At 41.8% G+C, this 13,994-nt stretch overlaps 1 protein-coding gene across 5 annotated transcripts in view; it reads right to left on the bottom strand.

Moving 5' to 3' along the window:
• cblb (Cbl proto-oncogene B, E3 ubiquitin protein ligase) overlaps positions 1-13,994 on the bottom strand; it is a 238,651-nt gene that overhangs the window by 103,158 nt on the left and 121,499 nt on the right. For all 5 annotated transcript variants that reach the window (XM_038801840.1, XM_038801836.1, XM_038801837.1 and 2 more), the window contains exon 3: positions 149-305. In XM_038801840.1, the coding sequence (XP_038657768.1) occupies positions 149-305 (157 nt within the window). The remainder of the gene's footprint in view (positions 1-148; positions 306-13,994) is intronic.

Consider the following 13,994-nt stretch of genomic DNA (forward strand, 5'->3'; position numbering starts at 1 on the left):
ATGCCCCCAGTATCTCTCTTCCTCCCTGCCACACACATGGAGATGCTCTGCAGATTAACACAACCATTTACCTGCCAACTTAACATGCACTTAATGGTGTATAATAACTATTCTTGTTTGCAGATTATTTAATCAGTCATTAGCTCACCTGAAAAAGTCTGGTGAAAATATCAAATTCAAATATTGAAATGTAATCATTACACGTCAAATCAATTGTAGACTTCAAAGCCATGGCTTCCAAACCAGAGCTGATAGAATGAACTTCATGAAGGCACTGTCTAAAGACTTTCCATGGCACAATGGTTCTGAAAGAAAGAAAAGATCACAGATTATTTCTCTTAACAATGAGATGATGGTTTAACATCTATTAAAATGCACAATTATTTATATAACAAAAATTTGTAAGTTACCACATCAATTTTTCTGCGCATAGACTCCAAAAGAAGAGGTTTGCTCTTGCAATGTGTTGATATCTTCGCTGGAATATTATGTTTGTTGACTTATGTCTGGAACTGTGTGTCACTTGTTAATGCCCTCTGTGTCCCTGTGGCTCGGTCCTAGGACTGGGTGGTGTCGGGAGATCGGACGTCAGTACTGCAGGACTGGAGGGGCGGTGGACTGTTTCAACTATACAACTTGGAAGGTTGGCTGACCCTCCAACTCTGTTGGGGGTAAGAGGGCATCTCATCAGGACTCTGCCGCCTCCATCAGTTTGGACAGGTCGGCATCCCTGAATCGTGGAGCTGGTCTGCGTAGTGGCATGGCTGCATGCTGTCTGGGGTTTGCTCTGCGGGATCGATTTAAGAGCTGCTCCCTCTCGTTAACGGGGAGCTGCCGAGTGTGATCCTGGAAAATCAGTTGACAGGACAGTCTTTCCCAGCCTATGGGGCATCATTAAGTGACTTAATTAAGGGCAGCACAGTGGCACAGTGGTTTGATCCCGGCTCTGGGTCACTGTCCATGTGGAGTTTGCACATTCTCCCCATGTTTGTGTGGGTTTCTCTCCCACAACCCAAAGATGTGCAAGGATTGGCCACGCTAAATTGCCCCTTAATTGGAAAAAATTAATTGGGTACTCTAAATTTATTTTCAAGAAGTGACCTAATTAACGCTAGATATTGGTGACAGCCGTCGGGAAACACTTGCCTATTCCCGCTCACTGCCATACTTCGAAATCTTTCCGTTAAATCGCGCCCTTGAATTGATCCATCACCGGTAACTATGCCTTTAATTGCTAAGGCCATTAACTCTGGAGATGCCTCCCCAATCCACTTCACTCCCCACTCCCCCCCACTCCCCCTCCTCTTCTAAGGTGCTGTTTTAAAACTCTTTTCCTTCAGCGGCTCAGTGTTAAATTCTGGTTGATAACACCCCTGTGGAGCACTTTGAAATGCTTCATTCCATTAAAGTTGCTATATAAATGCACCATTGGTTGTTTTTATCCACAACTACTATTTAATCCAAAAAAATCATGCACAGAATCAAATTACTGTCTAGTAATACAATGCAAGATTATTGTGAATAAAATGTTAGGCACTCTATTTGCTTTTCAAAATCATTTTAAAAGTGCACAGCTTTTGAGAAAATGTGCAATAGAACGGGTTGTGGTTACTGTCCAAAATATGACACTTAACATCACGTGCTTCATCAAACGGTGCCAATTCCTTACAACAAAGTTGTGTTAGCTGGCTCGAGCATGGAGTTGAATACAGTTGATAGCTATTGTTATTATTAAGCATAATTTACAGTTTTCTTATGCAGCTGGAATTGACACTTGTGTTAACCAGTACAATATCTTCTGAGAGTTTCAAAATTCGACACACGAATAAAACTTCAGACGTTTGTGGTATAGGAGGGCCTTGAGCACTCAAATGTATGCATCTTTCGATAGTTATTGAAGTACAGCCCATCACAAAGTTGGAATGTAAGTGGAGTTAATGTTGCGTTACAAATTAGATCATATTTGACATTTAAAAATTATCCAACTCCATCATTTAAGATCAAAGGATCACAAGAGATTTCTTTGAAAAGTCCTGCATTATCCATTTAAATGTAAAGCCCTATTCAAACATAACCGTGACAATATTTCAGATACATGATATTAACATTATTCTATCTCAACCAAAATGACTTCCTTGTTCACAAGTCAACTGCTATCCAGCTAGCTTTTTTTTTAAATGACAAATATAGAAGCAATAAATCTGGTTGTGCTGTCCTTGGATTATTTGACCACAGTAAATGATTATGAAGTGTATACCATTCCAAAAACAAAAAGGCAACAATCAAAATAAATGCTGAAAGGTCTGCTCCATTCTCCAACAAAATCTCAAGAAGAAACCTGGCACATTGTTAATTCCATCATGTGCAGTCACTTCTCCCTGCATTTGAAACAAGGAAAACAAACACTCATGAAGTTCCTTTTGTTCCACCACAGAGCTCAAAGGAGTCATACTGCAGTTCTGTTAAACAGCTTCAATAGCTGTTATTATATGCCCATTAACCAAATACTAAATTTTCATTAAATGTAATTTCCACCAGGTAAATAAAACTACTTAAATTAAACAATCTGGTCAAACAGCTGATAATTCGAAAAGTGAAAATAATTCAAGCCCCACAGCAGCAAATTAGGGAAACCAAAGGGTTTGGAAGAACCCTTGTTACTGTGAATATGTAGTGGTATTGTCACTGGACTAGTAATCCAGAAACCCACGGTCATACTCTTTGGACCCAGGTTCGAATCCCACCAGAGAAGCTGGCAAAATTTGAACTCAATAAAAAAAAAACAATCTGGAATTGTTTTTTTTTTAAAAAGTCTAATGGTGACCATGAAACCATTGTCATAAAAACCCATCTGATTCACTGAAGTCCATCTGTAGGTCACTGTAGTCTGGCCTACATGTGACTCCAGACCCACAGCAATGTGTTTGCCTTTTAAAATGCCCCTGAAATGGCCTAGCAAACCATTCCAAGGGCAATAGGGGTGGGCAATAAATGCTGGCCCAGGCAAAGATGACCACATCCATGAAAATAAGTTTTTTTTTATAAATGTCAATTTAAATCAACTCCACACACTATTGTTTCTCTTCAAACCACAAACCACAAATGTGACCGCTCTATTGTCCGCTAATCATGATACATGTTGCAAATTTGGTCATAGAAATTTGATCATTAGACTGAGGTAGCATCAGGTACTTGTGCAGAAAGAACTAGTTGTGAAATGCTCTTTCACAGGACATAAAGTGCACATAAGACACTGAAAATTGGACTGTGGGGAGACTGTTGTTTCTCTTCCAAAAGAGAGACAGAAATTAAAATTAAACTTGTACTGCGGACTTATGCATTGAATGATTACGTATTTTGTTTAGGTACCTAAAAAGTTAAAGGTGTCCCCAACACATTTGAAATCCATCAAGTACCTCAATCTTGTCCTCGACCTAAATGATGCTCTTCTCATGTTTGACAAAATTGCAAAGCAATCGTAAATGAAGTGCCCTTTTCTCTGGCTCCCATTCAATTAATTACTTGCTTCATTTTAAAAATAGAACATAGAGCATACAGTGCAGAAGGAGGCCATTCGGTCCATCGAGTCTGCACCGACCCACTTAAGCCCTCACTTCCACCCTATCCTTGTAACCTAATAACCACTTCTAACCTTTTTTTTGGTCACTAAGGGCAATTTATCATGGCCAATCCACCTAACCTGCACGTCTTTGGACTGTGGGAGGAAACCGGAGCACCCGGAGAAAACCCACGCAGACACGGGGAAAATGTGCAGACTCCGCACAGACAGTGACCCAGCGGGGAATCGAACCTGGGACCCTGGCGCTGTGAAGCCACAGTGCTATCCACTTGTGCTACCGTGCTGCCCACAAATAAGCCACACCAAAGTCTTGACCTTTATAATTTGCCCTAGAACCACTCAGTCCCCAGTGGGGACTTTACATTTTCTACACAATTTATCTTGCATACAATCAGCATTACTAAAATAGGGAGAGGGGGTAAGAGAAGGGATGATTGAAAAGCAGTAGAAAAGCAGTGCTTAAATAAGGAATGAAAAGGAGGAAAATAAAAATGTGAAAGTAACAACACAATTGTAAAGAAAGGATTGGAATAAGCATAAAAATGTGCAGTATCATTAAAATTAAAAGATACAAAAAAGGGCCTAATTTTAACACTGTTGGGTGAATGGGTTTTGAGAGGATTAAAATGTTGCCCTTATTTTTACTGCTTTGAAAAAAAAAATCAGATTTGAAAGGTTGTAGTATACATTACCAGGGGCATAGCCTTGGAATGCACTCAAAACTTCAGTTTAAATATACAGGAACCACATGAGAAAAATGACAATGCACCATACGCTTTCAGTACTAACAATCTATCAGATAATATCCCAGATGCATGATAAACAGGAAACCACTTAGTACCATGTTGAAATACCACATCAGAAGAAATGCACAAGAACTGACGTATTTTATTATATATGGCGACAATGAAACGGTTACAGTTCGAAGGTATTGATACTACACAAAATGATTGGGTTCTACAGTGTCCCTTAGCATGTACCTCAAATGCTAGGTTCCAGCAGTATCAAGGAAATGCACCAGACGTCATGGCCTTGTCCTCTTGCAGATTAAGGGAGGAAAATATAATCTCAAAGGTTGTTCAGTACTTCCTGTGCAAGATTTTGATGTCCACTGACCCCAATTCCTCATTACCGTCGGATATTCAACATATTCTAGCTGATCCAATACTAAGTTTACAGGAATAGCTAATTTAAATAAAGTGCAGTCGTCCCAGATCAATTGCAATCATGAATTTGAGCACTTTCAGGATTGATGTTTATAATAGCAATACAAAGCCATGTGGTTGGGTGCATTAAATACACAGCTAATAGACAGCAGACAGGTAGTCATTAAAAAACATCTTTGCTAAATTTTGTAAATCAATAATCCCCACATGAACGCATCTTAACTGGCATGATGTGTTAGTAAATATTTTAATACCCCAAAGAAATAAAATTTTGGGACAATATTGACATCAAATCTTCCTGAAGATATCACGTCCTATTTACCAAATGAAAGTGAAATTTGTGCAAGTTTAAAGTCAGTGGAATGTAGATTTTTAATATGTTCCCAGGTCCTAAAAATGATAGAATCGTCTACTTTAGATGATGATCCTCTTTTATCTTTCAAAAATAATAAATTATTATTAAGCTGAAGAACCCATTGTGTTCCTTACATACAGGCCAGTAATGTACTTCATCAGCCTTCATTAGATTACAATGCTGCTGTTTCTAAAATACAAAGTCTTTGATGAGTCAGAACCACAAATGCATATGAGTCATGCTCCTTACTGCAAATAGGCAGTCACCATTGTGTTTTCACAAGGAGAAAACAGTCTCTCCCAGATAACTAATATCTACACATAGGAAGCATAGAGAAAACATTTTGTGTAGTGCAGATTTGTATAACGGCAAATGTGGAAACAACTATTATCTTTGTAACAGGGCAAGAATACAATCGACATTGTAAACATATTATGTTCTGCAGAAAAATAATAAATGGTGCAGTAGCAGGATCTAATATCTAAAACCACAGAACAAATTAGAACATCGAATGTTAAATAGCCGATAAATTATATATTTCTTTAATGAGATTGCACAACATTCTGACTAAATTCAGCCACACTGAACTGGGTGACGTCTTACTCAACTGAAAATACCCTAAACAAAGTTACTGCGAAGCGTAGCACACTTTAAAGCATATGGACAGCATTATTTTTCATATCTTGGAGAAACAAGGAATACAGAGCACCAGAATGTCCTCCAGCAGCTAGCCTTTTGTTTGGAACTTTGTCAAAGTCGTTCTAAAAGTGGGCAGCACAATTGGATAGCACTGTGGATTCACAGCTCCAGAGTCCAAGGTTCGATTCCCCGCTGGGTCACTGTCTGTGCGGAGTCTGCACGTTATCCCAGTGTCTGCGTGGGTATCCTCCGGGTGCTCCGGTTTCCTCCCACAGTCCAAAGACGTGCAGGTTAGGTGGATTGGCCATGCTAAATTGCCCTTAATGTTCAACCGGTCCACATCAGACGCCATTTCCCTGGCCCTGCACTCATCCCTAGAGCATCTCGAAAACAATGACTCCTACATCAGACTCCTATTTATTGACTACAGCTCCGCCTTCAACACCATAATCCCAGCCAAGCTCATATCAAAGCTCCAAAACATAGGACTTGGCACTCCACTCTGCAACTGGATCCTCGATTTTCTAACCAACAGACCACAATCAGTAAAAATGAACAACAACACCTCCTCCACAATAGTCCTCAATACCGGGGCCCCGCAAGGCTGCGTACTTAGCCCCCTACTCTACTCCCTGTACACACACGACTGCGTGGCAAAATGTGGTTCCAACTCCATCTACAAGTTTGCTGACAATACGACCATAGTGGGCCGGATCTCGAATAACGACGAGTCAGAATACAGGAGGGAGACAGAGAACCTAGTGGAGTGGTGCAGCGACAACAATCTCTCCCTCAATGCCAGCAAAACTAAAGAGTTGGTCATCGACTTCAGGAAGCAAAGTACTGTACACACCCCTGTCAGCATCAATGGGGCCGAGGTAGAGATGGTTAGCAGTTTCAAATTCCTAGGGGTGCACATCTCCAAATATCTGTCCTGGTCCACCCACGTCGACGCTACCACCAGGAAAGCACAACAGCGCCTATACTTCCTCAGGAAACTAAGGAAATTCGGCATGTCCACATTAACCCGTACCAACTTTTACAGATGGACCACAGAAAGCATCCTATCGGGCTGCATCACAGCCTGGTATGGCAACTGCTCGGTCCAGGACCGCAAGAAACTTCAGAGAGTCGTGAACACTGCCCAGTCCATCACACGAACCTGCCTCCCATCCATTGACTCCATCTACACATCCCGCTGCCTGGGGAAAGCGGGCAGCACAATCAAAGATCCCTCCCACCCGGTTGACTCACTCTTCCAACTTCTCCCATCAGGCAGGAGATACAGATGCCTGAGGACACGCAGGAACAGACTCAAAAACAGCTTCTTCCCCACAGTCACCAGACTCCTAAATGACCCTCTTATGGACTGACCACATTGACACTATACCCTGTATGTTTCATCCGATGCCAGTGCTTATGTACCTACATTGTATATCTTGTGTTGCCCTATTATGTATTTTCTTTTATTCCCTTTTCTTCCCATGTACTTAATGATCTGTTGAGCTGCTCGCAGAAAAATACTTTTCACTGTACTTCGGTACACGTGACAATAAACAAATCCAATCCAATCCAGAAAGGTTAGGAGGGATTATTGGGTTACAGGGATAGGGTGGAAGTGAGAGCTTAATGTGGGTCGGTGCAGACTTGATGGGCCGAATGGCCTCCTTCTGCACTGGATGTTCTATATGTTCTTTGTTCATGTCCACACATTCATTGCATATAAACTCATAGTCATCACAGCACAGATGGAGGCATTTTGACCTATGGGATCCATGCCAAATCAATCCAGTCAATCCCATTCCCTCACTCAGTTCACCATAGCACTGCAATATATTTCCATCAAATGCCATTCCAATTTCCTTTTGAAATCACCGATTGTCCCAGTTTCCACCACCTTTGTAGGCAGCTATTTTCAGGTCATTACCACGCGCTGCATAAAAATGTTCTTCCTCACACCCCCCTGCATCTCTTTCCAAAACTGTGTCACCCAATCCTAGTACCATCAGCTAATGGGAACAGCTTTTTTTTTCCACGTACCGTCATAATCTTGTACACCTTTATCAAATCTCCCCTTAGTCTCCTTTGCTCCAAGGAGAACAGCTCCAGCTTCTACAACTAATAGTGTAACTTAAAATCTTCATCCTGCTACACCATTGTGGTAAATCTTCACAACCTTGCAAGGACATCTGTCGTAAAATGCTGTGGCCAGAATTTAAAATGCAATTATATAGCTGCAACTTTATAATGAGCTTTGTAATGATTTGGCATAATTGCCATACTTTTGTATTCAATACTGTACTTCTATTTATGAAGCTCATATGCTTTGCTGACAACTAACTACCCTCTCAGTATGTCCTGCTACCTTTAACGGTTGATGAGACATGAACTCTCAAATTTCTCTATCGCAGCTCATTCTCGAGAGTAGAATTCCTGGCCAGGACACCAGTAGAATTGGAGAGTTCTTTTAAAGAGCTGGCCCAGGCACGACAAGACAAATGGCAATTGGAATTCTATGATTCTGTTCTGTGATTCTAATTCACTTACACTTTGGAAAAGACAGCACCTTCAAAAAAGTAGCTTTCCCTCAATTCTGCAATTAAGGGCAGCACGGTAGCACAGTGGTTAGCACAGTTGCTTCACAGCTCTAGGGTCCCAGGTTCGATTCCCGGCTTGGGTCACTGTCTGTGCGGAGTCTGTACGTTCTCCCTGTGTCTGCGTGGGTTTCCTCCGGGTGCTCCGACAGTCCAAAGATGTGCAGGTTAGGATGATTGCCCATGCTAAATTGCACTTAGTGTCCTAAAGGTTGGGTGGGGTTACTGGGTTACAGGAATAGGGTGGAGGCATGGGCTAAAGTGGGGTGCTCTTTCCAAGGGCCGGTGCAGACTCGATGGATCAAATGGCGTCCTTCTGCACTGTAAATTCTGTGAAGTGTCAGCCTCAATTATGGCCTGGATTTTCACAAAGATGGAGAGATCCTATTCCTAAACACAGCATCCAACATTTCTGACTGCGCAGGAATGGGCTCGGGTTGGGATTTCCACATGTGCTTTTTACGGAGGCAGCTCTCCATATAAATCAGCAATTGCCTCCCTTAATGTATAACTTTGGTGACCCAGGGGTGCAAACATGACATGCAGAGAGTAGACCTGGTAGAAGTTGGGTACCCATGGTTCCCAACCAGCTTTGGGACAAGTCAGGCGTCCCGAATGAAAATTCAACCTTCCAGAGCACTTTTGTTCTGGTTGGGTTTGTGGAGTTGGGAAATGACCCAACTCAGCAAGAGTTAAATTCCAGGTTTACACATAATAATCTTTATTAGTGTCACAAGTAGGCTTACATTAACACTGAAATGAAACTACTGTGAAAAGTCCCTAATCGCCACACTACGGTGTCTGTTCAGGTACACTGAGGGAGAATTCAGAATGTCCAAATTACCGAATAAGTACATCTTTCAGGACTTGAGGGAGGAAACCGGAGCGCCTGGAGGAAGCCCAAGCAGACATGGGGAGAACATGCAGACCCAAACCAGGAATCAAACCCAGGTCCCTGGTGCTGTGAAAAAAACCTGATTTCTCCTCTCACCACCCAACTGTTAGCAGAAACCTTTTATTTTGAATTTTGAATTTTCCCCTTTATGAATGGTGGCATATTTTTGCCAACTCTTCAGTTTTGGACTGATCCAGTCCTCTATTAATAATCCCACAGCAAACTTGGGTTATGGTAAAAATTAGAGGATTGGTTCATTTTATACACACACAAAACACAGGAAGAGGATTCACAACGTCCTCCCTCTCTGTGTTCATACAATAAAAACGGGATAAGGAAAAGAGAGAGAGGGCAAAGACTACAGTAGGCAAAATAAAAATTGTTGTTTCACACAAATTCAGAATCAAAAGTCCTGTCGGTGAATCCGGTCAGAGAGGCTAGCAGGCTGAAGCTGATGCAGGGCAATCCACTTTTCCAATAATGCTAGCTCTGCCACAATGGAAAAAACACAAAGAGATGAATTAGTCTTGCAGTAGGCACGGTACAGAAGTTCAGACATCGGGCAATGTAAACCTTGACAGACCTCTGGGTGTGCTGCTATTTGGCTGATGGAGGATGGCTGACTGCCTCCTTTAGTTTTACACGGCAATTATGCAGGTTCTAGCAGCTTGGGGGGGTCATGTGATATAGCTCCCATTTTTTCCCCTTTGTTCAGATAAAGGAAGTACATTCCCGGTCTGGATTCTGGAGGTGGCTAATGTTAAATCCATTAATAAATTTACTGGAGGTTTCAAAGTCCTTTGTCTTCACAGGCGGACCATCACTGTGGCTTTGCCTCGACGGGCCATAAAAGTGTCCACTTCTCTCATATAAACATGAGAGATCATAAACTGTTTATATCAAACCTTAACATTTTGCTTCTTTAAAAGTGGACCTTGCTGAACCAAAAGATGACTTCTATAGACTACATGATTCTTAAACTGGCTACAATTTCTGCAAATTTACAACATCAGTTACAGGACAAAAGCTCAACCCAAATCCTTGTGGAATCTCATACCTCCCATTATAAGGACACATTACAACCAATAAAACCGGGGAGCAGCAGACCGCCCGTCTTCCCAGCTGGTCCAAGGGACAAAGGCAGAGCCATCGAAACTCATTATACCTGTAGAGGTGCTAAATGCCACCACCCATCTCCCAAGGTAAACAACATGCCCTCCAGACCAGACAGCATTCTGGTAAATCTCCTCTGCACCCTCTCCAAAGCATCCACATCCTTCCTATAATGAGGCGACCAGAACTTGACACAATATTCCAAATGTGGTCAAACCAGAGTTTTATAAAGCTGTAGCAAAACCTCGTGGCTCTTAAACTCAATCCCCCTGTTAATGAAAGCCAACACAATATGTCTATATGCCTTCTTAACAACCCGATCAACCTGGGTGGCAACTTTGAGGAATCTATGTACGTGGACCCCAAGATATCTCTGCTCCTCCACACTTCCAAGAATCCTGCCTTTAACCTTGTATTCAGCATTCAAATTCGACCTTCCAAAATGAATCACTTCACATTTATCTAGGTTGAAGTCCATCTGCCATTTCTCAGCCCAGCTCTGCATCCTGCCAATGTCCTGTTGAAACCTGCAACAGCCCTCGACACTTATCTACAACTCCAATAACCTTCACGTCATTGGCAAACATACTAACCCACCCTTCTACTTCCTCATCCAAGTCATTTATAAAAACCACAAAGAGCAGAGGTCCCAGAACCGATTTCTCTAAACACTTCTCGCGGCGATGAATATATGAAATGTTTATACATATTGTATTGTGTGTCTGTTGCAGTAATGTTATTAAAATAAATTAGGATAAGGTATCCAGATTGTGGTAGTATGACTAGAGGTACTACGGTTCCTGGGAGTGTGAGCTACCATTGGTGGAGAAGGCTCGCTGCTCATTGGCCCAAGTGTTGCTTTCTCATTGGATAAGACGCAAGGTAGCTCCGCCCAATGAGGCAGGGTATAAGAACCCGTGTTTCCCAGCAGCCAACCTTCTTTCTGTACTCGAGCTGCTGGGGAACATCTTGTAGATTAAAGCCTTCAATTCGGACAACTCATTCGTTTCAGTGGTTATTGATCGCCCATCACAGATTAGATGTCTGCTAAAGCTGAATTGAAGGGGTTAACAGCTAGGGAGGCTGTTGGGGTCACACATGGGGGTGCTGGGTCTGTTTTTTAGTTTTCAGCACTGCCCTGTGTCTGATGTTTTTAGTTTCATTTTTTCATTCTACTGGATTCTGAAGAAAGAAGGTGCATTTACTGGCTTTGGAAAGATTCTCTCCTAAGGACTTTGGAATACTCTGTAAACCACTGAGTGTTAACTGTATTAATATAATGGAATTTGAATTGTGTTGTTCTTGGATTTTGTTCAATTGAAATTTTAGAAGTAGAAGCAAGCTCAAAGACCTTTCTTTGTTTTTTGTGAGAACTGTTTAACTGTTAATTGAAAAGTTGTTTTTCCTTTTATATTAATGGAGTAAATTATGTGTTAATAATTAAGTTTTCTTCAACATAAAAGATCCCCAAGTTGTCAGTGGAATCACTCAGAGTAAAATATCCTTTCCTCACAGTTTGCACATTGAAAAATTGTTGGGGTCTCGTCTGGTTTCCTTTCCTAATCTAAATTGGAATCTGGTCCGGGGACCGTAACACCATAGTCTGACTGTAGGTTTACTCATTAGCAGTTCAGCCCAGTCTACTGTGATCAACTTATTTCTACTCCTGCCGCTATTCTCCAATGGCAAGGAATGTCATTAACATATTCATAACTATTAAGAGTACATTAGGATAAAATAAAGACATCCCGGCATTGTAGCGACACAAACTATCAAAACACTGACTGGACCACATTAGCCTCTGAAGCTCAACTGCAGAAAATATTATATTAGAGGGAGGCACGGTGGTGCAGTGGTTAGCACTGCTGCCTATGGAGCCGAGGACCCGGGTTCGATCCCGGCCCCAGGTCACTGTCCGTGTGGAGTCCTCCCCACGTCTGCTTGGGTTTCACCCCACAACCCAAAGATGTGCAGGTTAGGTGGCTTGGCCACGCTAAATTGCCCCTTAATTGGAAAAAAATAATTGGGTACTCTGAATTTTTAAAAAAGACAAATATATTAGATAGGCGTGTTGTGATAAAGAAACCAAAATAACCATGATCATGTCAGTGGTAGCTCTTCGCCAAAACAATCCAAAATGAATTCCATTGCGTTGCTGCTTCCCCAAAGCCTTACATTTTCATAAGCTTTAAATATTTATCTAATTTTATCATTAAGAGATGTAATAAATAGTCTCTGACCCAACCACTCCCTGTGGCAAAGCATTTTTGCACAGACAAGAGTCTGAAAATAAATTTCTCCGAACTACTCTCTTCAAACGTTATAATTTTAAATTAATAATTTCTTTTCATGGATCCTGTAACCAGAGGAACCATGCAAGCCTAATTTACTCTATTCCCTTTCATAAATTTTAAAATCTCCATTTAGTCTTCTCTGCTCCCATGCAAATAGTTCAAGTATCTCAACTTCATGCTCATAACTATATTTTTCTATCTTGGGCATCATCCTGCAGAACCTAAACTGTACAGGTTCCAAGAGTTTCATATTCATAAGACCATAAGACATAGGAGCAACATTAGGCCACTCGGCCCATCGAGTCTGCTCCATCATTCAACCATGGCTGATATTTTTCTCATCCCCGTTCTCCTGCCTTCTCCCTATAACCCCTGATCCCATTATTATCATAACCTATCTATCTTTGTCTTAAAGACACTCAGTGACTTGGCCTCCACAGCCTTCTGCGGCAAAGAGTTCCACAATTCACTGAAGAAATTCCTCCTTATCTCTGTTTTAAAGGATCGTCCCTTTAGCCTGAGATTGTGTCCTCTGCTTCTAGTTTTTCCTACGAGTGGAAACATTCTCTCCATGTCCACTCTATCCAGGCCACGCAATATCCTCCGAGTTTCAATAAAATCCCCACTCATCCTTCTAAACTCCAACGAGTACAGACCCAGAGTCCTCAACCGTTCCTCATACGACAAGCTCTTCATTCCAGGGATCATTCTTATGAACATCCCTTGGACCCTTTCCAGGGCCAGCACATCCTTCCTTAGTTACGGGGCCCAAAACTGCACACACTACTCCAAATGGGGTCTGACCAGCGCCTTATATAGCCTCAGAAGTACATCCCTGATCTTGTATTCTAGCCCTCTCCTTTCTGTAAAAGTGCAGGTAAACAGGACCTGAACTGTAACCTGATGAACATTTTGTATGAATTCATCATTAACTCATTACTGTTACCTCTATGATCCCAGTTATAACATCAAAAATCCAATTGACCTTGTTTTTGGCTTCATCTATACATACTCAAGAAATTATGAACTTGAACCTCTAGGTGTCTCTGTTCATCCTTCAATGTCTTTTTACTAAGTTAGAAAGACCACACTTCGATAACCAACTGTGGAAGCTAACAGTCCAACACACTCACCTTCCAAGGGGAGAAGCACACTCTGATCTGGTTCTAAGGACATTAATACAGCCCATTTCCAGCCACCATTCACTGCTCTGATTTACCGGAATGTGATAACCCTCACGAGGACCACAGGGAATCGCTGATTTATCTCCCACTGGGGCTCGTATAGTGAGAGTTCCCATGGTGAGCCGGCAGAAGCTCGCCCAGCTCGGGCTCGTAAGTAGGGCATGGGCTGGGATG

The sequence above is a fragment of the Scyliorhinus canicula genome, chromosome 7 (assembly GCF_902713615.1).
Source record: "Scyliorhinus canicula chromosome 7, sScyCan1.1, whole genome shotgun sequence".
Lineage (NCBI taxonomy): Eukaryota > Metazoa > Chordata > Chondrichthyes > Carcharhiniformes > Scyliorhinidae > Scyliorhinus > Scyliorhinus canicula.